Source organism: Centroberyx gerrardi, chromosome 1 (assembly GCF_048128805.1).
Source record: "Centroberyx gerrardi isolate f3 chromosome 1, fCenGer3.hap1.cur.20231027, whole genome shotgun sequence".
NCBI lineage: Eukaryota > Metazoa > Chordata > Actinopteri > Beryciformes > Berycidae > Centroberyx > Centroberyx gerrardi.
In genome coordinates, this window is record NC_135997.1 from 33,638,009 (window position 1) to 33,665,294 (window position 27,286).

General features: G+C 45.0%; 1 protein-coding gene across 1 annotated transcript; it reads right to left on the reverse strand.

Moving 5' to 3' along the window:
• Positions 1-2,423: 2,423 nt before the first annotated feature.
• On the reverse strand, positions 2,424-27,040 carry mmp15b (matrix metallopeptidase 15b). Its single transcript, XM_071896217.2, has 10 exons — positions 26,924-27,040; positions 19,341-19,489; positions 18,654-18,776; positions 18,049-18,356; positions 13,889-14,050; positions 13,419-13,615; positions 9,937-10,075; positions 5,678-5,828; positions 4,335-4,453; positions 2,424-2,947 (listed from the first exon to the last, which is right to left on the reverse strand). Exons 1-10 carry the CDS (start codon positions 27,038-27,040, stop codon positions 2,424-2,426), a joined length of 1,989 nt encoding a protein of 662 aa, XP_071752318.1.
• Between the last annotated feature and the right edge of the window lie 246 nt (positions 27,041-27,286).

Genomic DNA, 27,286 nt, shown 5'->3' on the forward strand with positions numbered 1-27,286 from the left:
GAGCTTGGAGATATACACATAATGGGGGTGTGAAGGACAGACGGAGGCGTAGGGAAAACACAAGTGTATGTAACACATGTGCAGCTACGAGCGAAACATTTTTCCCCTTTTCCTCTATCTAAAAAAGCCTTCCTGTCACCCCACTGTAAGCTTAAGTTTCCTCTGAGGCCGGCACTGTTGTTGAGAGAGCAGGAGAATTTAGGTCACATGGTCCGGTGCCAGCAGGAGCCCATAGAGGGACAGCTATCAAAGCCTCTCTCTCTCTCTCTCTCTCTCTCTCTCCCCCTCTCTCTCTCTCTTCTTCTTCTCCCCCCCTTATCCCTGAGATCCAAACTTTGCAAGATCAGGGAGATCAGGTCAGCCTTCCTCCTCAGCCTCATCCTCCCTCCTCCTCCTCCCCGCTCTCAGCTGCAGGAAATTTGGTCTCTCCTCACTCGTCACCCACCATCCCCCCTCCCCATACACATCTATGTAACCTGAGCTGGCCCGAGCCCCAACCCCCCCACCCCCCACCACCACCGCCCCCCCCCAGCCTGCTCTTAACGCTACCTCAGATAAGCCTCTTCCCAATCCTATCCACTCTCTGCATTTGAACTACAACCCCCACCCCACCCAACCCCACCCCACCCCACACCTCTCTCTCTCTCTCACTTTTTCTCTCTCCTCAAGTTATCCCCTCCCACTCCCTGTCTCTCACACACTGCAAAGAATATGCCATTTTAGTCTTACTATGGAAAGTCTTCAATTCTGTTGATGAGGTGAGATGATTTTGCTTGTTCCCATTGCAGCTTCACCTTTTTTGAGAGGTTTCTTGAAATTAGTGGCAATATCTTGAAATAGGGGCGGCTCACTCCGCTATTATCCATGTTATGTCACCTGATCAAAGAAAATTCTTGAAATAATTAGACTAAACGACTTGTTAAGATGGATATGTTTTGCTGTGCGCACCCTCTTTCTCTCTATCTCTGTCCTTGCGAGATGAAAAGGAGTGTGTGTTTTGGTTCTGGGAGTTCACGGTTTAGTTTGGGGGTCACGGAGGTTAACAGCATTCGCACACACCTGCTGTTTTTTAATGAAGAGGATTAGCGGATATAACCAGTCTGTGTTCACATGAGCCAGTATCCATCCTCTCGCCCAGGCCCACCCGGTGCTTTCATCTATGGGATTTCTCTACAACAGAGAGACCACAAGTCGTCGGTGAGGCTGTCAAAGTCCTTTTACAAACCGCTGGCTATAAAAAGTCCATTACAAACTGCGTGGTGCATTAGGCTGCACCATGTGATTGCTGTGTTGCATTTGCAGCGCTACAGCCTATACTGGAGTCAAAGGTCACTGCTTTGTATCTCCCTTGTTTTCTCTAACGCACAGATATGAACACACTCTCTCCTGTGTTATTTCACACTGAGCTGACTCTTTAAATTAAGCATTAGTCTGGATCCTCTGTAGCACAAAGGAAAAGGTCTTAGCAGTGCCAGGTACAGGAGGCACTCTGAGAACTGGCTAGATACACTAAAGGTTAGTGAAAGCAGTACTCATTATATTTTGTTCAGCCAGAGTTCTTTGAATGAATAAACCCCCCATTGTTGGAGTCAAAGTTCAGAAACGGTTCTCCTTCCCTCCAACTCAAATCCCACCCGAAGCGTACTGTACTGCAGAGGCTTGGGGTTTGAGTCCTCGGGGGTTTGAGGTGAAAACGAGGATGAAAGGAGGAAGGACAAGGACGTGAAACCTCCGCCGAACCCTTCTTTAACTGGTCTGTCTATCAATCTCCCTTTCTTTTCTAGCCGTCTCTGTGTATTTCTTTTTTATCGCGACCCTGATCGTATAAGCAGATGTCAGGTATCTGGGAGAAAAAACCCCTACTGAGATAAGAGGAGGGAAGGGGGGTAGGGGGGTAGGGGGTGGGGGTGGGGGGGGGTGCAGAGACAGGAGAGAGAATAGAACAGCCTTCCTGGTTTAGAAATAACGCTAATGATAACAAAAAAAAAAAAAACCTAAGTCACACACTATGAACCACAACAAAAACAAGAAAACAATGTGCAAACTTCTCTCATATAAATAGACTACAGTCAACGCATTGTAGAGCACCATGGGGGAGGGGAGGAGGTTAGAGTGGTGTGTGTGTGTGTGTGTGTGTATATATGTATGTATATGTATATGTAAGAGCCCACATGTGTTTATGCATGCTTCTTGTGTCTTTGTGAATGCTACTGTGTGTGTGTGTGTGTGTGTGTGTGTGTCTATATCAGTACAGTATTCGCAGGTACGCATCTACTACCACATGTACTACGAGTTGGGGGCGGGGGGCGGGGACTGAGCACATAGACTCGAGACAGACGGATCACTGGAGGAGGAGGGGAGGCGTAAGAGGCTTGTCTAAGGTCCATCTAAAGTTCAAAGTTCAGCGTCCCTAAGACCAAGGGTCAGACCCAGTCCTGCAGCGAGCGCTTGCAGTGCACCAGCAGCCGCGGAGCCCCTTTCCTCTGCAGCGTGCTGATGATGGCGTAGATCAATCCCAGGATGCACAGCACCAGGAAGAGTGGGATGGTCACCATCAGGATGTTCATGGTCCGCTCCTCGCTGTCGTCCACCTTCAGCACCACGTCCACCTCGTTGGTGTCCTCCTCGCGGCCCTCGCGCTTGTCCTCGTCGTCGCCGCCGTCGTCGGAGCCTTTGCCGGCGTCCGCGTCGGTGCCGTCGCGGTCCTTCCCGCCCCGGTCCTTGCCCTTGTCGCCGTCGCGGCCGGCGTCCGGGTTGAACGGCGGCCGGTTCACGTCCGGGTATTTGCGTCCCGGGTCGGCGTCCGTGTCGCGGTCCCTGTCCGGGTCCAGGTCCACAGTGCAGCCCATGAAGTCCCGGAGGATGGACTTGGGGTAGCCCGGCTCGCTCTTCATACGGTGGTTGTCAAACTTCCAGTACTTGGAGCCCTTGTAGAAGTAGGTGTAAGCTGGAGAAGGTAAAGAGAGAATAAACAAAACAATATCAATGGCATTTCAAGCCTTCAGGTACCCATGACTTGCAGTGATGTCATGGCTCTGTTGACACTGCCATACTCCCAGTTGTGTATAATATTTAGTAATAATAATAATGATGTTTCAAATATCTTTCCTTTTCTTCCCAAGTCATGTGACATGTTTGCTTGTTCATGGTCATTTGTTGTGGCGTCAACAAAACACAGACGTCTTTGCAAGACATGGATAGAATCAAATTGGGGACATTTAAATTCATAATTTGGTGTATAAATGTAAGAACCCCTACTGTCTCTAAAATTACTAAAATTCTACACAACACTGCAACTTATAGTCTTTACAAATGCCATTCATTTGAAAACCTCAACAGTCTTAAGCCATGTTCACACTATTCTGCTTTTTTTTTCTGCCAGCGCCTTTTTCACTTCAAAGGGAATGAGGAGCGGCTGCGAGGCACACAGAAAATGTCACTTTGGAGAAGACGCTCCGCCTGGTGTCTCTTTAGGCGGAGCGGGGCGCTTTCTGAAGTCGAGAAGTTTTAAAAGAGAACGCCTGACGTTGACCATTTTTTTTGTGAGTCAGCCAAACTCAAAGAGGGAGAGAGGTGAGGCTTCACGGTGCGTAGGCAGCTGACAGTCTGCGACAACAACAACCGGGATGAAAATGGAGGAGGTATAGCGGTAGAGGAGTTGTTAGTAGCTGTTACTCCGATCATACGGAGTCAGCATGGTAGCACATTGGCTCTGTTGTAGGAGTTTCTGCTAAGTGTTTCAGAGTGATACATAAGCACTGTTTGCTGATAGTGGCAGCCGCTGCAGCAAGTCATTATGGAGACAAAGTGTGCATCGTGCAATCAGCTTTTCATTATCATCGCAAAATGTGGTTCAGGCAGCGCTTTCTCTACAAAAAAAGCAGATTTAGAGTTATTTGCTGAACTTTGTATGGGGGAATGTTTCATTTACATTTTAGTTATTTCAGCTGACAAAATACCGACTTACAATGAATGCAACAGCAGAATAAGCACAGTATGGATGTAGGTTTTGCTGGAAGGTTAGACTTCTAAAAATCACTCCTCTTTACTTCCATTCTCACTAAGCATGGCAACATGATACCTGTTTTTCTCCATGTGTAAGCTCAAATTCTCTTCCCAACACACACACACACATACACACGCACACACACACCATCCCCCATTCCCCTCTCTTTTCTATGACTGAAGGACCACACCCTGATTCTTTGTTTCAGGCGTGTCTCTGGCTACCAGAGCCCCTCCTTCCTCTTTATCTCTCTCTCTCTCTCTCTCACACACACACACACACACACACACGCGCGCTGACAGAAACCACTCTCGTCATCTCGGCTCACCCCCGTCATCGCTGAGGAAGGCCCCCTTGGGAGTGGACGGAACCGACGAGCCCCAGACACTGATTGGTTTAGGGTAGTCTCTGTCGGCCGAGCGGGACTGCTCGTTGAAACGCCAGTACCTGGAGACAGCAGCACAGAAGGCAGATGTTACTGTTTATCAGCCATCTAAACAAGTCCGGGACACTGTTACGCTGTTAAGTGTCACGTGTACTACACAGTGCAGTACACGGTGTGTATATAGGGTGTGTTTTCCACAATGACCATTCAAGTCTGTGAGTGTGTGCAATGCGCTAGGCGAACATTCGGTCTACATGAAACTTGATCCAAGCCAGTTCTATATCAGATCCTGAGTTTTGCTCAGTGGACTTTTCAAATGGCCTGCAAAAAGACAGCTATAGTGTTATCATTTTTCTATGTATATTTGTATTATTAGATTACAGTTGCATACTCTTGTACTATGTCTGTTCTACAGCAGTGCAAGCCCTCCCTGTATTACAGCTGATTGTTAATATGTTTGTTTTGCTCACAGCACTTTGTTAAGAAAAGAGCTATACAAATGTAGCTTGTGTAGCTTAATACTTAAAGGGTATTACTGGGAATATCCACCATAAATTCACGTTATTCCTATGATCTTAGTCATTTCAGTTTAGATGAATAGAAGCAAGCTGCTCCTAAAGACAGAAGCAAGATGTTCATACTGTAATAAGATTAAGTGTAAGATTAACAAGAGCCAAACCCTGAAGCTGCTCCAGTGAATGGCAGACAGGCATTGTTAACAAAATGACAGGCATTCACAGGCATACAGGCCTGCTACACTGCAGCACTACAGAATAATAAAGTCATTTGGCAGTAAACATACACATGGACATCCTATGAAGCCACAACATCAGTCTCTAATTCATTACCAGTAGAGCAGTTCAGTGTTTGTCTTTTTATAACGTTAGAGCCATGGTTCTCCGACTTCTAGCTATGGGAGAGAGCTGTGCATGCTCACAAACATGGACTTTGATCATAGGGATAACATTGCAATTCAAAAACAAAAAAGTTTGTTTGGTTTATTGTTTATACGGCAAAAATGTTTTTAAGTAAGATTGCAGTCAACCTGGCTGACAACCATATATGTGCTTTTGTAGCTGTGGTCTCTACTCCATAAGCCTAATTTTTCCAAAAGTTAGTAAAATTATTTTAGATTGTTGTATTTTTTTATATATGCAGTGGATCTCAAATAGGCTTCATGGGCTCTGGGGGTGAAGCTCAACGTGCAAAGGGCCGTGTATACGTTCAAACCAGATCAAAATATAAATAATATAACATCCTCAAAATTGGGTTGTAGGCTTCATTACCAGTCTCCTTGGAAGAAGTAGGTGTAGCCGGACGGCTCCCACCAGATGGCTGTGTCTATTCGGTCGTAGGGAATGTCTCGGCCATAGTCTGTCAGCTCCAGTGGATAGCCTGGTTCCAGGTTGGCCTCTCGGAAAAGCCAGTATCTGTTCCCTAGAGGAGAGGAGAGGAGAGGAGAGGAGAGGAGAGGAGAGGAGAGGAGAGGAGAGGAGAGGAGAGGAGGCAGGGAGGATTGAAGAAAATCGAGGAGAGAGGAAAGGACAGAAGAAGACAAAGGAGAGGAGTGGAAGAGGAGATGGAGGGAGCAGGAGAAGGGAGGAGATGATTAGACAAGAGGGATGTGGAGACAAGGGGGATGGGGAGGTACAGTCAGAAACATAGATCAGAGAGGAGAGAGAGAGAGAGAGAGAGAGAGAGAGAGAGAGAGAGAGAGAGAGAGAGAGAGGGAATTGCTCTCATGGTTAATGGTTCTTTATGGTGCATACAGTGGGACTTTCCCCCTCCATCCACTCCCACTCATAACCCTGGAGCTGTAGCTCTGGAAACTGTTAACACAGCCTTACACACACACACACACACACTACATACATTAACATGCAAACACACACGCACACGCATATAGACACACCTACGCAAACATGCACAAATATACATAAATACATGAACATGCACTCCCACTCGTACGCATTCTGACACGCACAAACACAGCAACACGTGCACGCACACACACACACACACATACACATTTAATTTGCTGGCATAGATTTCACAAAATAATTGAAAAGGCCTGAGGAACAATAAGATAAACTAAAACAGCATTACACACAACTTTTGGTGTAAATCGCATTAAATGCAATAATGATTTTTTGGCAAGGCAACAAATAACAAAACAGAAACGAGCGACATCATTGACTCAGGAGTTTCGGTTCGGCTTGTAATTGTCCATTAGGAGCGGCTGGTCTAAAGCAGATTTCTCGTTGAAGGGAAAGTTTTATTGTTCTTCACTGTGTCAGACTGGGGGACTCCATCCCTTCTGGCACCGTTACATCTCCCCTCCTGGCTTCCATCCCCCCTCTACACCCCCCACCCCACCCCAAAATCCATCCTTCCACCCACCCACCTCCGGCCCCTCGCCCCTCGTTACGAGCGAAACCTCTCCGCTCAGCATCTGGAGAGAAGCAGAGGTTGACGTAACGATTCCCGGGGTTCCCGCGGTCGCTGGCCCTGACGTAAAAAAAAAAAAAAAAATCCCGTGACTTTTTATAACGAAGGCGGAGCGCCTCAGTGACCGAAAACATTTGATTCCTTTCCTGGTTTGTTGTTGGTGTTTTTCAAAAGGGATAAACAAGTCTGGTTTCCACTCAAAGTGTTGGGCTTGTTGTGGAGAAAAACAGCTGATGTAATGAATGTGTGAAACTGGTTGGGAAACCAGTTGGTTGGGTTTCCCCTTTGTAAAATTCCCTGATATTCCCTGACTTTCCCAGAGAAAATGATCAAATTCCCTGACTTTTCTCTGTCGGGAATCTTGATATTCCATCATAATCCAGGAATTCCATGACCAGTGGGAATCCTGGCTCCCTGCCTCCATCCATCCATCCATCCATCCATCCATCAAGCCAGCTATACTCAAGATTACTCTGTTCAGACCCCAAATTCAATTCAATTCAATTCAATAAGCTTTAGTGGCACTTTGTCATGAATGTTACATGAACAACATTGCCATGTCTAACTGAACACAATGGGAGTTCACCAAAAAAAAGAAAGGAGAGTAAATTAATAAATAATAGATAACAGTATTACATATAGTCTAGTCCAGAGGAAATTAGTCTCGCTCAGCCAGACCTTCCTCCACAGCGCTGTGCCAGCGCAGGAGGAAGGTCTGGCAGAACCCATTATCATTGTCGGGAAAAAAAGACATAAAACATAATGTATGTGAGAGCCAAGTCTTGGAAATGGACGAATCACCGCCAACAAAAAAACCTCAGAAAGTAAGAAAGCTACAGATGTATGTTGTATGTTCAAACTTGTTCATCAAAGATATCATAAAAATGCTGTCAGAGAGAAAGTCAAGTTGCTGAATGGTCTGATTGGTCGCATTTGGAGGTTCTAGTAATAGATATCCCACCTGTGTGTATGTGTGTGTGTGTGTGTGTGTGTGTCTTTCTCCGGCTCTCCAGTCTGCCAGATGTGCTACAGGGCAAATCTTGGGTTCTTGACTTTCTTTCTTTCTGTGCTGATGGACTGCAGCCAAGTGTCAGAGCCAGACACTTGCCAATGACATCATCATCATCACCATCGTCATCACCATCATCATCATCATCATCATCATCATCATCATCAGCTGCTCCTGAAGCCCAGCTGCCTTAAAGGGCTAGTCCTCTCATTTCCGTTCAACGGCTCCAACTTTATCCGCCGTTGTAAAAGACAAACTGCTCTCAGTGACTCACACAGTTTGAATAATGAGCCGCGTTAAAAGAGATTTATACTCTGTACTAAGAATGTATTATACTGTATACCACTGCTTTCTTAGGGAGGTGGGGACATATATCTTCACCATCATCTGTAGGAGATGAAAAAAGACCCCAAATCTGTTTTACTGTTATAATTTGATAGCATTATGACATGATGGTTTGAAATTACCACTGGGCAATATAACTGCATTTGGGTTGTAAAGGAGAAACCAGATGGCGGATGGCTTTCTATGCGGGAATGCATCCGAGCCCAGAGGAAACATTTATGTTCCATATGCTGATGACACCAACCCTGCACTATCAGAAAAAAAAATGCAATATCATCCTATAAAGATAGAAAAAAGATATAATACTTCCAGGATAAACAGTTGAAACGCTGCCAGACCAAATGGGTTTACAGTATAAAACTTGGATGCTGCATCATACCAAAGGAATAAATAAATGACGCCAAGGTCAGCTATTATTTTGCACTGGCATGGCAGATGAAACAGAGCTGATTCAATAGAAACCAAGCAAATACTGGTGTTGTGTTTGATTGTTACTACTTCAACCTGGCAACCCAGGATTTTCCTATCCAGCTATGAGCATTCACATGAAAGTGGCGGGGTTTGTAACAAATACTCAATCACATGCAACATGGACAGATCCAGAGCAGCGTATTTAAGATAAACTAAGATGAAACTACTGAACCGTGGGGAAATTAGGTTGTTGCAGTGGCAAAAGTAATAGGATTCAGCAGGGAAAATGAACCAGAATATAAGCACACAAACAGAATGTAAAAATATGCAGCAATAAACTAGACTATGAACAATTGTGGGATTATGTAAACATATGCCGCTGACAATTTCAACATGTTAAGTAGGCTGTAGAAGTGGGACGTTCGGGGAAAAAATGGATTTTTAGAATCTATTGTTTGTTCTTCTGTGAAGAAGAACAAACTATTATGATGAATAGGCCTAAATATGAGCAATACAAAAAAATAGAACAGTGAAAAGTAACACTGTTAATGCTGCCGAGGCTAGAGAGGATTGCTGGAGGAAAATTGCATGTCCAAGTAAATAGGCTTATCACTGTCCCATCGTTAAGGCACTGTGGGCATACTTTTCATTCATACAGGATTGTGTCATCACAGTTGAGGCTGTGAAAAGATTCTCTGTTCACAAAGTTGCCTCATGTTCAGGAATATGGGCGCAATCTATTGCACAAATCACTCTTGGAATCCTATGAAAGAATTTCAGCAGTTAATATGCATTGGCAAATGTAATTAATTATTGATAACTATAGTCAACTAATGTAGAGTGGGTAAATTGCAATGCACAAATGCTACAAACATTTATTATACTGTATGTCTGATATAATAAATAATCATGGAAAGCAAAGTGGTTCTGCTGGACTCTAAATACCCTTGCGCTGCGAACAGCCCTTCTTGTTATCTGTTAATTCAATAGTATTCCCTGTAAAGGGGATTTATTATTATTTGTCTCATTCATTTTAATGCAATGTTTTTGTTCATATTGGGTTTGGTAGATGGAACTTTTGCAACAAACATTATTAAAAAAGAAGTCCAGGGGATCCTCTAGGAGTGGTGATGCTATATTTCTAGGGAGTTGATTGCCGTGGAGGCGCACTTTTTATTAGTTTGGATCTGGTATCCTGAACATATACAGCTGTGAAGCAGGTTAACTGTGCAGCCTACGTTACCATGGTGACGTACCCTGCGTAAAAGACTGAAAAGCCAGGGTTAAGCCCAAACTTCACACTAATATATTAAAATGTGTGTGTTTCCGTACCTTTGAAGAAGACGAACTTGCCGTCGTGCCTCTCGTAGGCGGCGTCTATGTCTCCGGGCAGGCCCCTCCAGAAGTGACTGATGGGCATGGGGTAGTTATCCAGAACCCTGTTCCGACGCACCCGCCAGAACCAACGGCCCTGAGAGGACAGAAAGTAAGATGCGTGTTTGTGTGCGTCCTTTCTTGTCCTCAGCAACCGTCCAAAGCTACAAATAACAATTGACGATTCCAGTTTGCCCTTCTCTCTCTTTCTCTTCCTTTCTTCCAGGCTTCGAGCCAGCAGCCAGGAGTTAGTCCAAAACAAACTGATGGCCAAATCAGCTATGGAATATTACCAAAAGTCCAAAATATCTCTCTATATCACTACAGATATCCCCCTACTCTTCAAAAACATTCATGAGCACACTGTTGTAGCTTTAGACATGAGAGTGAGAGATGTACACACACAGATAGAGACAGAAAGATACAAAGATAGCTATGAAAGTTACTCCAAAGTCACTTTTCTGTCACTATACTGTGTTACCTATATTTCCTATTGAGGTCTGATAGTGCTGTGGATATTACTGGGTTGTCATCATGCCAAGCATACTGAGCTCTACAAGACAAATAGACCAGAACGTACAATTAACCAACAATGGGCTAAACGCTAGCAGGCTAATAATAGCCAGTCTCCGCTCTGCTGGCTATATCACATGTCCTATTATTGCACACACACTCAGACACACAACGCTCCCTGTTGCTTTGGGCCTGCTACATGATGACTTTTATACAGAACTGTTAAAATGATCTATTTGTCCGAGTAAATTTACCCCGAGCACAGAAAGAAAGATAATGCTTGTGAACGCGTGTGAGCGTATACTGCGTATACGGTATGTGCGTACAAGCCGGCAGACAGATTTACACCAGAAGCCTTCAGACTCATTCATTAGCGGTGAGTCAGTAGCCCAGCTTGTCCTGGGTAATGTAATGGTAAAAACCTCAGAGCGGCTTCTTCCTGGCAAGCACACCTAGCTTTGTCCTTCACACAGGACGCACTGGCAGACAGAACACTGGAACAGAGTGGAGATGGGTGGGAGAGAATAGAGGAACAGAACAGGACAGAGAAGAAAGGACGGGACAGGACAGAATGTGTATAGAATAGGTAGACCTACAGAATAGCAGGACGAGAGGAGAGGAGAGGAGAGGAGAATAGAATAGAACAGAACAAAACAGAGCTGATGGTGTTCTTCCATTTGTGTGAACTGACAGCACCTAGAGCTGACCAGGATAAGAAAGAACAGATCATAATAGTGTTCAGAAACACAGCAGAGCAGATCCCAGTGTGAACGGGCTATATTATTGACAGCCTGTCTTAATGTCTACCACTCCGCCGTGAAGGAACAGAAGCATGAAGAACATAAAGGAGCAATTATCCCCCAAGAATGACAAGCCCTTTCTTCTTCTAATGGGCAGGACTCAGTGCGGAGAGAGTGTGGTACTGATGTGATAGAGAATACTCCCACACATACAGTACATCGAGTAAGGTCTATGTTACCTGTGCAGCGTAATGACAGAGAAGAGTAATGATCCACCATTTAGCAGAACTAAACTTAGACTATACAACATAGCTGTTCAAATGTTATCATCTAAAAAACCAAATCCGCCAAAGACAAATTTTTACAGGCATTTCACGCTTGGTGGGTGTTAATTTCGGACCCTGTACAGCTGAGTGAGCAAGTTTTAAATCAAAACTTAAATTAAAATTAAATTCTTGTTTCTTTATTGATTGTTTCACACAATACTCAGTTCTATACACAAAACAGCATTGAAAAAAAAAAAAAGAAATTATTCTTAGCAGGTCATTTTTCTTAGTTTACGTGCCCTTGGCAGGTAAGCCAAAAGTTAATTTCAGACACTGATGAACAGCGTCCAGACCCACTTCAGCAGTGCAGATGAAACCCAAGAACGTGGATATTACCAGCTGAGCGTGTGCAGTCCATGTCCAGGCAGCTGGAAGCCAAGTCTGGCGACTGCTGGTCAGTGTCAAACACACTTACAGTCTAAGATAGGAGATATTCACGGAATGAGCGTGGTGGGTTTGGAGGGACAGCGCTCTTTCCTAGAATAGACCTTGGAAGTAGCGTTGTCATGATACCAGAATTTTGACTTTGGGTCGATTGGGTGTCCGTATTTGTCGGCTCTGCGAGCAAAATACTTCTATGTTTGGTTCCTGGCACTAGTTAGGTCGACAGGTTTAGGTGGACTGGGATCCAGTTCAAGATGTGCTGGACTGTTTGACGCTGTTGAATGTTTTCTGCTGTGTGACTCTGACTGCTGCAGTCCACTGTCAAGAGCCAGACTGATGCTCTCTCTATTTCAGTCCCTCGTTTTCGTCTTTTAACTATTCCAATCCGCACGTATTCGCCCTCTGGAGGTGACACTGAAATAGAATTTCAGCTTGCAGAACCCATTTGGTGAAAGCATTAAGCGTTCATAAAACAACAGTCCACCCAAAGTCAACGTGCTCTTAGTGTAAAGCCTGGATGATCTCCGTCCAGCACTCTTGTCATATCTGCACACCACTTCACTGTCCAATGCTGCCAACACTGGACACCTCCTCTGACCTCTCCCACTGAAACACAGTATTGACAGTCATGGTGGACCAGCGCTGTGTATAGGCTGTCATAGTTCAAATCCTGCAGTGGGACAAAGGCAATGGGGGAAATGGAGTTGTGTTTGCCACTGGCATTTAAGGGAATTCAGGAATTGGCTGCCACTTCCATATTACCCCCAGGATCTGTGAAATGACTCAGCAGATGTGGGACAACATCCAAGGACCATATGGTGGGTGGCAAAATAATAAAATATCTTAAATATCCCTAAAAGCCAAAACCCAGCTGATAGCTAACTGCAGCCAAGGGCCATATGACCAGTTGGTGTACTAGCGGAGAATTTTTTAAGAACATTCTCTTAAAGGTAAAACCCAGCTAATAGCTAACTGCTGCTTTGGGCTATATGAATGGGTTTGTGTGGGTCCAAAGGCTCTTTAAGGCGCACACCTGACCGCACCCTGCCCCTTTAACCGCGTTCCATCCCATAAAAGACAGCGGGCCTGTCTTTTTACAATCACTGAGGACCTGATTGGAAACAGGCCCCTGGTTGGCCATGCACGTGCCAATAAGGCTCTACAGGTTCTCCAGGAGAGAGTGGTAACTTAACAGATTCTTTTAGATTTGATTTATTGACACAGTTAACGTGTCAGGACAGCTGCTCGGCTGGAAGCCTACTGAATTTCCAAGCAACGACACATAACAAACTTATACAACACAAAGTAAACCCTTTCACTTTGAAGGTGAACATCTCTCCACTAGCCTTTTATGTTCTTCACTTAGGCCAAGCCAGCTAGGAGACTCATAAAACAGTAATTTGTTCCAGGATGACCAAGCCAAGTGTATCTGTGCCTCCAAGTAAAAAAAAAAAAAAAAAATCCTTGAACCCCTTACCTTGAACACAAACATCTCTCCTCGGAGCATGGTGACTGAGTCAAAGTTCCCTTCACAGATGTTGGGTCCGTAGTGGTCCGGTCTGTCGGTGGTCCTCGGCCGGTCGGGGTTCCGAGGGGGTGTCTGGGGGGGCCGGGGCTCCGGGCGACGGGGCGTCACTGTGGGCAGGGCCTGGGTGGGGCCACTGTCTGGCTGACCTGCAGGGAGACACAAACAGGGTGGGTGAAACCGGTTGTGCGACATTTACCAGAATGGACATATGGCTTTGATCTATCTTTGACACAGTGGTCACTTTGCTGTACAAAAAAGGTAATGTTTTAAAAGTCTTGTCTTCCAGTCTCGCTGCTTCAGTCATTCTACAGCCATTGGCATAACTGACAAAAAGGCCTCTTAATTGGCTATCCTGTGATGGTGATACAACTTGGACAGCGTGCCCCAAGAGGATCCTCCCAAGAATGCCCCAAACCTACCGTAGATCTGTTGTATGCCCCGCAGGTCGTCTTCGGGCAGCTGGAAGTCGTCGGTCTCCATCCACTGGTAGAAGGGAGCCATGATGGCCAGGGGGTTGTTGGAATGCTCTAAGCCCAGGGCGTGGCCCAGCTCATGGACTGCTACCAGGAAGAGGTCATTACCTGGATAGATAGGAAGGATGGAGGTGGGGAAGGGAGATAAGAGAGAGGGAGGGATGTCACAGAGATGCAGGAATATTCTATATGGCCATAACCGATCGTCCCATCCCTAGTGTGCACATGCATTCATACAAGTGTGCCTTATCAAAACCACAGGATTATAGGACTGTAGGCCTATGTGCAGCAAGCTACAGTCAGCAGAAAGACCCCCATTAACTCTATGGAGTTAACGTAGAAAAATGTGCCTGTTCAGTGTTTCTCCCAATTATGGTGTCAATGAAGATCTCCACAGATCTGACACACAAATCACAGACAGGCACGCTAATGATCGCTGATATGAATCAGCATACATTTCTAGCCAATCAAGGGCTGCCGTTGTCTAATGCTGTGACAACAATTATACATTGGCACGGCAAACCGCAGAGAGTGCGCACAGCTGTGACACACTGACCGCCGCGTCAACTTCCTCTCTCGACAAAAGACTCCTTACAGACTTTTTTTTATGAGAAAAGTAAAAACAAAGAAAAACCTGATTTAGATTTGACTGACCTATTCCTATAGGTCGTCTCTGAAGTGGATCCAGCCCACAGCTGGGTACTTCCCCCTCGGTCAATACCTCTTTGTTTCCTGCCTCTGGTCTGGCTGAACTCTGAACCTGCCCGCCATTTTGTCTGACCTCGGGGCTGAGGCTGATTGGCCAGATTTGTGCCAGTGACATCATCCTGTTGAGGCATGGGACTAGGTGATGTCACTGCTGTGCATGCAAGGGAAGGGGGGATGCTCTGGATGCCTGTCATTGCGCACACACACACACACACACACACACACACACAAGCAAACACACTTCATCTTCCTCTTCCCCCCCCCCCCCCCCCCCCCCCCCCCGTATATAATTTTAGAGTCACATGAAAGTCCTCGCGGCCTGCTAAGCTGCAGCAAACACTCGGGGAGAGCGAGCGAGCAGCGAAGGGCAAGAAAGAGAGCGAGAGACAGTGAGGGATGAAAAGAAAGAGAGTGCGCGGACGACAGAGAAAGAGGGCTTTGTGAGGTAACCGTGACAACCATTCAGTTTGACAGAAAAAAAAAAGCGAGAGCAAAACTTCAAACGTCTTGGCGAAGTTGGGAGTACAGCCAACCCGTCCGCCGCTAACTCTGACTACCCTATACACACACTCCATTTTGTCATTCAAGACCTATTCTCCCTCTCTGCAGCTTCGTTAACTCGTTTACCACGACTCACAACTCATTCATTAGCAGCGAAGGGAAATCCCAGCTGAAGGAAATGCACACTAAAGCATTCTCAGCGCCCTAACGACCAAGACGCACTCTTCCAGTTTGTTCTGTCTTTTAACCACTGAGTTACTCACGTTAAGTTTCATAGTCCACAAAGGACTATAAAGGCTCCTGACCTTTTTGCCACTCTTGGCCTACAGTATTTCAGCTTTTTTAGAAGTGTGTTCAAGTCTGTGTGTCAGGGAGTTTTCTGGGCATAAAAGGTGTTTTTGTTAGGCAAATAGAGCATCTGTTTCAGAGAGGCTGATGAAGAACAGCATGCGTCACAAGGTTTACAAGAAAAGGTTGATCCACATGCAATTGTTATTCACTGACAAATGCAACTGAGGTAATGGAAGGCGAGCAAAAAAAGCACCACATTTGCTACGAGTGGATGAAACGTGTGGTTTTACTGTGAGCTGTTGTCTCATTATTTTTTTATGTGATGCTATATTGATCCCGGAGGGAAATTCTGCTTTTACTCGCCCTCCTCCACAGGGAGGTCGGAGTCAGCTACACAGGCTACAGCGCCCCTGGAGCTGGTAGGGATTCAGTGTGATTCAGTTTGAATGATAAACTGTAAAAACAGACGGACGTAGTGAGTGTGACATCACCCGTTGGCTTCTGAAGGGCCGTTTTGAAGCCTGGAGATTGTGTTTACAGTCACTGCCATGTTGACATTTTTTAGAGCAGGAGCAGCCAAAGTGAGGCAAAGGGTGGAACCCACTATTGGCAGTGTCGCCTGCTATTGGTCCATAATCGGCGATCTGTTGATCACTGGACAGGCGACATGTCAATCACTCGGGAAACAAGTTATATCCGTTATATAACTTGGGGTTGAACAAAAAGTTGAATTTCCCCAAAAATTGATTTGGGGAAAATTTTCAGCAATAGTGCAGTGGGCATTCCATTAAAATGTAGGACTTGTGTGAAGGCTACATCTGTATTTTATGGTGTGCAAAGGTGGACAGATGTGTCTAAAGTCAGACAGCGTTGTAATTTGGTTACTTAGGCCTTGTGTGAGTGGCATGGTGCAACAATGGGACCAGTCTACTGATCTCTCCAAGTGGAACACACTCCCACTTACTGTGGCATTCCACTGTCCCTGTGATCTGTCCTGCAACACCTCCCACACACAGCAGATCACACAGATACACACACACACACACACACACAGTAGCACTAGCATTCATGCATACACACACACACAACAATCTCTGTACACATTTGTACATTTGTGCGCACAAGCACTGTATAGATAAACAGTGGTACACACATGCACACATGCTTACTCCCAACTCTAACACACACACACACACACGCACAGAAAGGTCAGCCACCTGTGTCTGCTGTGTGTGAGTCAGTAGATAACAGGGCAGGGAAGCCCATTGTCACCGAAACCCTTCTGGCTAACAGGGTTAATGGGTGTACTACTAGGACAAGACTGAGGCACAGAATGGGAATTATATATATAACTATTTGGTGTGTTTGTGAGGAAAATGAGGATAATCCTCCAAAATGAGGATATTTTGCCAGTGCTCATTTCTGAAAGGGGCTAGTTTAACATCAGGGCTTGGGCTTCAAGTTTTGGGTTGGAATTACAGTTAGGGTTCAGGTAGGTTAGGCATGTAGTATTGAGGGCTGAGGTTAGAGTTAGTGGTTAGGGAATGAATATAGTTAATGGGAGGTCCTCAAAAGTATAGAGGTACAGACATGCGTGGGTTTGCATGTGTGTGTGTGAATATGTGTGCAAGAGAATGGATATGTGTGTGTGAGTGTGTGCATGGATTAGTATATGTCAGTACAAGTTCCTAGCAACATAAGTGGGGGTAAATTTGAGAGCCGTCGGGAGGTACAGTTAGGGTGAGGGCCATGTGATGTCACCAAGCACGGACTTTGAAGTTTTATGGAAGTAAGTGGTGGAGCGGAGCCTGACAAATGAGAGATGATGTAGCTGGCTGGGCCACGCCAGCTCCGGTTAGACTTGCTTCTAAAGTGAAGCCGTGTAGGAGCGTGGCAGCGGGGACAGCTGTTTGCAATGAATTATATGGACCCAATGGAACCTACACAATATGGCCGGGGTATGGTGCTGCCAACTGCTCAGCAGCCCAACCAAAACCTGATGTCAACTCAACTCGTTTCAGGTCGGTTCATTCAACTCTTGTCAACTATTCAGAGCCAGGATGGGTGTGATGTGTCAGCGCGTAAAAACACCGACACGTCACGCCCACCCTGGCTCCACATCTCCTCTAGGATGGAATTCAAAACCCTTCTGCTGACTTTTCAGAAATGCTCCACCCGACCTCAAGGACCTAATTACCCCACAATCCCCCATTTGCACCTTCAAGTCAAGCAACAGCCTGCTCCAAACCCTCAGGAATAAGCTTCACACCATGGGGCACTGGGCTTTCTGTGTGGCTGCCCCCCCCCCACACTTGTGGAATGAATTGCCCGACCACCTGAGGGCTGGGCTGTTTTAAAAAAGGCCTAAAAACCTTTCTCAACAGAATGGCATTTTCTGTGAATTAGTAAATAGCCACCTCTGTGCTTGGCACATCATCTACTTTTCTGTTGTGTTTTACGTGTTTTTAATTATCTTTCCTCTGTAGCACTTTGAGGCTGCTTTTAATGACACAATAACACTATCCACGATCCAAATCAGTTCAATGGATTTGTTGATGTCATGCCAAAGCCCTCCCATCAAACTGACAGCACCCATCGTCTCTTACCTTGTAGGTTCTGGTTGCCTATGGTCCAGGGCTCATCAGAGTCAAAGTGCGTGTCCCCGCCCATTCCGGGTCCGGGGAAGTAGGCGTGGGCCAGGAAGCCCCCCTCCCCGTCAAACGGAGAGCTGTCCCCATGAAAACCCGAGGCAAAGAAGATCATGATGTCGGGCTCCTTACGCCGGCCGTATTTGATCTCCTGGTAGGGGATTTCGTCAAAGGTCAGTGGGGTGACCTTTTCCCAGACTTTGAAAGCCCGCCGGATGGCCTCGTAGGAGTTATACTCTCCGATCTTAGGAGTGTAGTTCTGGATACTAGGGGGACAAGGAAAGGAAGTTTTTCCTCTGAATATTATCAGCAATTTAAGGCTTTTGTCTGGTTTGAGCAAGCAAAAGTTCACACATTTTCAGACCAGTCAAGTTCATGCATCATGTTTTTTGTAGGCAATATGTAAATCACATGGTGATGTATGTATTCTTGAAACAACATATTATCAACAGAAAAGCTCCTTTATTCAGTGGCCACTTGGAATTACTTCAAATCACATCTTGATTTGCTGCCAGTTGTATCCATAGTGATGTTATCCCACTAACAGAACATCTTTTTATTACCTGTAGGTGAGGTGGCTCTTGTTCCATTTATGTCCAGTGAGGGCGTAGCGTTTCCGCCGGACGTTAGTTTTGATCTGACCTCCAAACTTGTCAGGAACACCACAGCGGGGTCGCCTCATGGCTCTGTGGTGGGTTGAGGATTGACAGAGGAGATGAAGGAAAGTAAGAAGTTAAGACCATTGTTTTCTTCTGCTGATATTTGTGCAATTATTTATTTATTTTTTTTACCTCCATGTATCTAGGTACATTGGACTGAGCATACATGTTCTTTTCCACAGCTTCATATTGACACCTAGGAGCTGCCTAATGCAACCAGTCTTCTACTGCTGGCCACTGGAGCAGTTGCTAAATGGCAATTACTGAGGGAGGAGAAAGAGTTACTCATTCTCTTCTCTTATTTGGGATATGAACCAGCAACCTTTCAGTCACAAGCCCACTTCTCTAACCTCTGGGGTACTACCTGCTGTCAACAACCATTTAAATGGGATAGCAAAGGTCAGTTCAATTTAAGCCTTCAACTCAGCATTTCTTAAAGCTAGGGATTAGGACCAAAAATGGGCTGCAGGCCAGTTTTTTGGACAGGTTCATCTATGTTTTCATGAGTCCTGGGGCAAGTCTAAATTTACGAAATTCAGGTCTTGTGCTGAAAAATATTAAGAACTGTCAAACTTTTGAGTCCTGCCCCACCTGACGGTTTGCGGGTCCATCTGTCCAGTGACCTCCAGGCTGTAGAACCGCTGCATGTCGCCGATGGCACTGGACAGGATCTGGGCTGAGCGCATGGTGGACATCTGCCTGCTGGCCTGGGGCAGATAGCCGTACATCCTCAGCCACGACTGGGGACACACAGGAGGAAAAACATATATGAACGACAGCTGTTCCAAGTGAGGAAGTATCAGTATCAGTATCAATTGCGGACACAGAAACAGCGATTTTATGGGAATCACAGGAATATCACGTGTGTTCTGTTTAAGTTCAACAAAATAGCGACATTTGTAATGCAATCATTTGTCTTCATTATTGTTATTATTAAGATTAATGTCAAGCCCTGAATACAGTGTGAGGCCTACTGTATCTGATTGAAGTCAAGGGGTGTAACTGGGAGGAGAGAGGGTGGGAGGACTGGGGGGAGTGTGTGTGTGTGTGTGTGAAGAGGGGGGACAGCATGGGACTCGGAGGGAGAAAACTTGATACATGATCCAATCACAGATGAGGCAAAGTCTGTTCCACCTGTTATACAGAAACCTAATATCACACACACACACACACACACACACACACACACACACACACTCACAAGCACGCACATGCAGACTTGCACATATAAACACACACATACACAGCTACATGCACCAACACACACACACACACACACACACACACACACACACACACACACACAGATTGGGTTGTTTGAGACACTGGATACACCTACATAAGGACACACTCCATATGGTGGCCCGGGGAATAGATTAGGAACTATGACGTGTGTGTCTCTGTGTGTGTGTGTGTGTGTGTGTGTGTGTGTGTGTGTGTGTGTAGCCCTCTCAAATTCACTCCCTTCTTCTCCTCAGCACAATGCTACTCACAGATCTCTGTATTTACTCACCCACTCCTTAAAAGCCATAAAACTCAACTAACAGTCTCTTTGTCTCTGTCTGTCTGTCTGTCTCTCTCTCTCTCTCTCTCTCTTAAAAACACTCATCTTTCAAATATATAACCATTCTTTAAAATGCATGCTCTTCGTCTGCATCTGCAGAACCTGAACAAATAAACAGAAGAGGGTAATTGAGATCATTTAAGACAGCAAGAGTCAATCAGTACCAGGAAATGCCTGTGTGGTCATAGGCAGCGGTTGAGCAAGTGTACAAATCCTTTACTTAAATATATAGAATTTGATCAACTTACCACTGTACTAGTAGGGGAATGGTGGCGGTATTTTGGTATTTGCTATTATATTTTGCATATACTCAATTAAAAGTAAAAGTGCATGGTCAATATAAGTCAACTGGTTATGTGCTAGGAATGCAATGAATTTGTTCACCTTGAAATGGCTCACTGGTCTTGTTATGCTTGCTCTGATTGCTTTCTCTTAACGTTAGCTGGCTTTAAAACAAAATGCTTGTTACGTAAATAGTCACATTGTATTTGTTAGAGTCATAATCTGCAAAAGTCTTGTTTTTCTTGATACTGGCCACACCTAAATAAGTGGGTTTACCTTCAAAATAAAAGCATAGTTTTTATATTTATGACAGAGCAGTATCAGTATTGCAGTATCAATCAGCGATAGAGAGTAGAAAGCTGCAGAATATTAATTTCAGTACAAGCACCTGAAATCGGCAGTGCAGTGATTGCATATTATACACAGGCTTTTACAAGTGGAGTTTATACCTATGTTATTCCTGCCGTATTTGCTCCTTTTATTCCCTTCAACCCAGTTTTTAACTCATATCTGATGATTTTTGTTTTGTTTATTTAACTGGCTTTTACTTATAGGAGCTTTAATGTCTGTTGTAACAAATAAAGTGGAATATTATTTTGGCATTATCTCTTTCTCACCAGCTCCTTCCCTCTCTCTCTCTTTCCGACACAGCAGTGTATTGGCTGTATCAGCTGTGTGTGTGTGTGTGTGTGTGTGTGTGTGTGTGTAGGAGCAGGAAGAGGCATAGGAAGGGCTGAACTGGATGTGACCCTGACCCACCTCTGCATTTAGATAAGGAAGCTTCAAACACACTGACAAACACAATCACACACACACACACACACACACAAACACAAACATACACTTCCTGAACCACTATCTTACTGTTCTCTCTGCCATCCCTCTCTCTCGCTCTTTCTCTCTCTCTCACACACACACACACACACACAGTCAAGGCCAGAGGAACAGGTGGCAGGGTTCACAAAGCAAACTCCCTCGTTTCTAATTGCTTCATCAACATACAATTGTTTTGCATTGCTAACATCACAAAGAATAAACCAATAATAAGAAAAACCAAAAACATAACTACTATATAGAGTACTACAGTTATCAGCTGAACTTAAATACAATAATTCAACAACAACAACAAATTATTCAGTGTCAAATATTCAGAGTGCTTCTGCCCAAGGAGTTTTAAAAACCTGACTTTGATATTATTACTCTAGCTATGTTTCCATCCAACTGTCAAGTGAATTTTGTGTGAACTTTTGAAATGTTGCAAAAAACAAAATGCAAATGAGGTGTGCTTCCATCAGCTGGGTTGAAGCAAATAAATGGGCTTCCTGAATGTCAAAAAACCCATCCACAAGAAAATGGAAAATCTTTCAAGAACTGATTAGTATTGGGCAAGTTGTTATTGTTCTTTAGTGACAGCTAATGTTGGTCATATTTCATGCTGTTTGAAGTCGAAAACAAAGAAATGCTCTTTGCAATACTATAATGCAGCAACTAATGGCCATGCAACCATGAGGGAAACTTATATATGGGAGACGGCGGGTATGACATTTCTGAGAGGTTGTGGTGGACAGATATTTTACAGACATTTGGCTGCAAAAGTCATTAATTCCTAGACAAATGCATTCCCATCACTGTTTAAGATACAATTTCTTTATCGATAAAAAACCTTTCCGCCAGAAGGGGGCCGTTCTCATTCGACGCATCATAATTTGAATATAAATACTAGGAAAACCCAGCTATTGGCATGTATAATCTCTAACATGCTGTCTCTTCACATTCCTGCTCCCCTGTGATTGGCCACAAGGCTGTCTTTGCCACAGTATGGGATGTTATGAGGAAGGGGACTGCCATGAGATGGGGACTGTCTCTCCTGTGTGTGTGTGTGTGTGTGTGTGTGTGTGTGTGTGTGTGTGTGTGTGTGTGTGTGTGTTAATGTTTGCGTGTTTGTGCTGCATGTATGTGTGTGTACCCATGGGTTCTCTCTCTCTCTCTCTCTCTCTCTCACTCATGCCTGGCAGGTATTTACAGCCGGGTATAGTGAGGAACAAGGGCGAAGCTGCGGCTGCTGTTGGGAAGATGTATGGAGGCCTATGACCCCCCCCTCCACACACACACACACACACACACACACACACACACACACACACATACACATACACACCCACCCCCTTCGTCTAAAACAGTAAAGTACTTAAGTCTGGCCACTCACCTTCCTTCATCAGCTGGGCTGAATACAAAACAAGTCTTGGACTACAGGAGGCATGGGGGGGGAGGGGCTGGTGTGTGTGTGTGTGTGTGTGTGTGTGTGTGTGTGTGTGTGTGTGTGTATGTGTGTACGCTGGGCCTCGTCTATTAAATAGTCTTTCAAAGAGTCCTTGAGCTTACCTGCCAAAACCAGGACCCGGCAATATACAAGGAGTTGTAAAACCAGCCAGGAGTGTGTGTGTGTGTGAGTGTGTGTGTGCATGTGTGCGTGTGTGTGTGTGTGTGTCCACCACAATGTCAGCCAAGATACTAACAGAGCTTTTATTCCCAGGCTTGGTCTGCTGCCATCTCCTACTCCACCCCCCCCCAAACTCCTACCAAGAGGATGGATAAGAAAATGGGAGGGAGGGAGAGAGAGAGCAAGAGAGAGAGAGAGAGAAAGAAAGAGAGAGACAGAGAAAGAATAGGAGAATATGGAGGTAATGCCAACGTTACATCCAGTATAGACTTTCGTACTTAATACAGCTAAAATTACAAAATAAAAGCCACGAGTTTTGACGCCTTGAACATTGCAGAGATCGAGTAGAACTTAATTTCCCATCATACACTTGACGCAACATCTTCCTCCATTATCTCCCACACTATCCACAACGGGACTATCTTATCAACCCATCTCTTCCTCTCCTTGACATTTGATGGGAATCTATAAAACGAGGAATGGTTTTTCGCACTGTAATGGTCGTACTCCGGTACAAAGCACGCCATGCCAATAGTAAGTCTTCTTCTTCGCTTATCTATCTATCTAAGCAAAAGCATACACACAAACATACAAATACACACGCAAACATAGATGCACACAAACATGCGCAAAACAGACACACACCACACACACACACACACACAGGAGACAGTCCCCATCTCATGGCATTTCCCTGCCTCATAATGTCCCATCACCGTAGCAATGAGAACCTTGTGGCCATTGTGATAGCCAATCACAGGGGAGCAGGGAGGAAGTGGCTGGAATGTGAAGAGACGACACGTTGGAGATTACATGGCTACAGAGAGAGAGAGAGAGAGAGAGAGAGAGCATAAAGATTGAGGAAGTTGGCTGCTTGTGTCCTGCAGACTTAATAAGCCACCGATCGCCCCTCCCCCCCCTACTGCTGTGTGTCTTCTCCCTGCTACTCCACACTTTCTACTCTCACTCTCTCTCTCTTTCAGCCATTCTTACAATCTCTCTGTTTCTTTCTATCTTCTCTCAGCCTCTTCCACTCATATTCACCAGTCCTCTCTCTCTCTCTCTTCAGACAAGAGGGTCCATTGTATCTCCTAAGATGCCTCGGAGTCCCGGCCCAGCATGCCTATGCATGGTGTGTGTGTGTGTGTGTGTGTGTGTGTCCCAGTTAGAGAACAGCTGTCACATTCAGCCATCACATGCTGCACAGCTGAGGCTGACCGCTGCCACCCCCGTCAACTCCCTCTCTCTCTCTCTCTCCCCCATCTTTGTCTTTCTCTCTTCTGCCCTCTATCTCCCTCTCTGCCTTTCACATCAAACTCCATCACAATGTTTTCTCTTTGCCGCTGATGTTATTCTTGATCCTTTGATTTCACTTTCTCAATCACACTCATTCACATTCCTGTCACACACACACTCTGTTGCTAATCCCTCTCCTTGCCTTCATTCTTCTGTCCTCCCACTCCATCCCTTTTGTCCAGACAGAGTAGGAGTTGGGGTCCCAGGCCAAGCTATAATCACACAGATTGAACTACATTGGAAGAGTGAAGCTCGAGTTCAATTTGTAGTGAAGGGTATTTTTTTCTCCCCCAGAATAAATGTATGCATTACTCTTCCTTTGGGTGTTTTCATTCAATGGTCAGGATTCACACCCACTGCTGATACGAACAATTTAGACTGTTCTCACATTTGGTTCCCTTCAAACAAACCAAACTTTGTCCTCGTTTTCACCCTTATTTAACCGGGTAAATTGATTAAGAACACATTCCTTTATACAGCAAAAGGCCTGGGAGACTGGCCGCAGTGGGAGGGACGGTTTCACTATAGTCCATAATCCATATCCAACACACAACACACAACACAGGGGATGTTCAAAAATGACACGGGGCTTGGTAATCTTGGTCACCACCTAGTCATGGGAAAGAACTATGGAGCGTGTAACATGTAGCCTATTATCATGCAATCATTTAACCAACAGATGGTTACTGTACTGCTCCACAGTGACACAAAATCGCAAACAACGTGTGGAGCAGAGAACATGAGATGTTAATGCTCAGGATCTGTTTAGTGAACAAAACGAAAGATTTTCTCAGACATTCAGCTTCATTTGTCGGTCCTGGACTCTGCACAACATCAGAATATCACCACACACACATACACACGCACATACACTGTGCTATAAGTGTTTAATAATTGCTCATCAGTCTCCACATTGCATAAAACCACCCTCTCCTCTCTCAGCGAGGCCCATTAGCACACACACACAGACACACACACACACACACACCACAGCTATGTTAATACCCCATCAGAATGTGTTGTAACCTGGCTGACAGACAGACCCCCCTGGTCGCTGGGCTTGGTAAACAATGCAAGCTCTCCTCTAATGACCTGACGCTCTCTCTCTCTCTCTCTTTCTCTATCTCACTCTCTCTCAGTCAATACGCACAGACACAAACAATAACAGCTCCACCACTAATGACCTTCTTAAATGTCTAAAGTCAGCTCATTCCTCCTTGTTGCTATCTCTCAAATTGCCTCTCAAAACAAACAAGTGTGCAGACACACAATCCCATGGCTGCTGGATAGGTGGCCCAAGAATGTTGGAAGCGCCGGTTCAAGTCATGACTTGACACCTTGTCGTCTGGTGACACACCTAAATAAATGTGTACGGGTGTCCTTGAGGTCTCTGAGGTCAGAGCCAGAGAGGAGAGAGAGAGAGCATTACCAACACAAATTGGCACAGAGGGAAGGCACCACTGGATGTCTTGTTGGGAAGATATGAGCTGGGTAATTTTCTCTGACACGCCGCCTGTGCCTACACGGCTCTGTACTGTGATGATTATTTAAAGCAACAGAGTCGATCATAGAATGGTCCGATTTCATTCACTAAATAACTGCTCCAAATGTGATGCTCTGTAAGAGTGTGTCACTGTGTCAGCATGAGTGGAATGCTTTGCTTTTGCACATTTTGGCTTCTGGACTGAATTATAGTACAGCGGTTACCAAAGTAGGGTCCTGGGACCACCAGGGGTCCTTGAGAGGGCTTGAGGGAGTAGATAAAAAAAGATACTTACATTTGACTAATATTTAATTCACTAGGACTTATCACAATAACAAAGTGTAGAAGAATGGCTATTCTGATAACAGGCTTCCCTTTCTTCAATCCCCATTTACATTTGTTTTGACTGGTTGCAATGCACAATGCACAATTAAAATTCACACCTACTGGCCTGAATTCCTGCTAGTGTCCTTCTAGTGAATAGGCTCTTATTTTGTAGCCTGCACCTGCCACACAGCATAAAAGTTGCTATCCAGATGTGCTTGTGTTACCATGCAGGGAATTCAATAAGACATGGTCAGGGCATAATGATATTACTAATATCAGCAACATATCCATAAAACTGATAGTTCCTGCCCTGGACAGTAAATTTAAATATTAGTGATGTAATATCACAATAATAAAATGTATTTATTTATATATGATATATTATCACAATATATGATATAAAATCATAACTCAAACTGCTGCTGTGTCCCATAGCAATGATTGTTTATCTAGCCTACTGGTCGAGAACTACAGTGCTTGGCAGAAGAATAACATTTGTTATTCATTCGAAAAAGAGAGTATTAGTCAACATTTGTATCTTTTCTTTTTTCTTTTTTGTTTTGTTTTTTTATATACTGGTGTCACAGCAAAAAGCCACTTGATGCCGTGACTTGCACTGATTTGAGAACAGCTAGGATTGTTATAAGAAGATATAGCCTACAAATCACTGTAAACCTCTAACTCTCATTGTTTCTTGCTTAAATGAATGTTTGTTAATAACGGCCATTCTTTGGACACAGTGTAACTTTTTTTAAGCATTAACGTTATTTATTTATTTTTACCTCTGCGTTGAAGGTGCTCCCATCTTCCGCCCCGCGCGCCCCGAGCGCGCACAGCCACAGCGCGAGGAGGGTCCGTCTCCAGAGCAACCAGAAGCAGCTGTCCCGCGAGGAGGCCATGGTCCCGGCGCGAGCGGGGAACACCAGTCACCTCCAAACTCCTGAATGAAACCAACCGTCGTTCACTTTCGGTAGTGTCAGACGTCTTTAACTCTGCGGGGTGGGTTTCCCTGCAAACTTAGCGGTTTCTGCAGTAAAAACACCTGATAAAAACCTGCTAGACTATTGACACACTCCTCAACAACACTCTCCTATCCAGGAAAACAGCTCCATGCCGAGCTTTTCCAGATATTCAGTTACAACGCC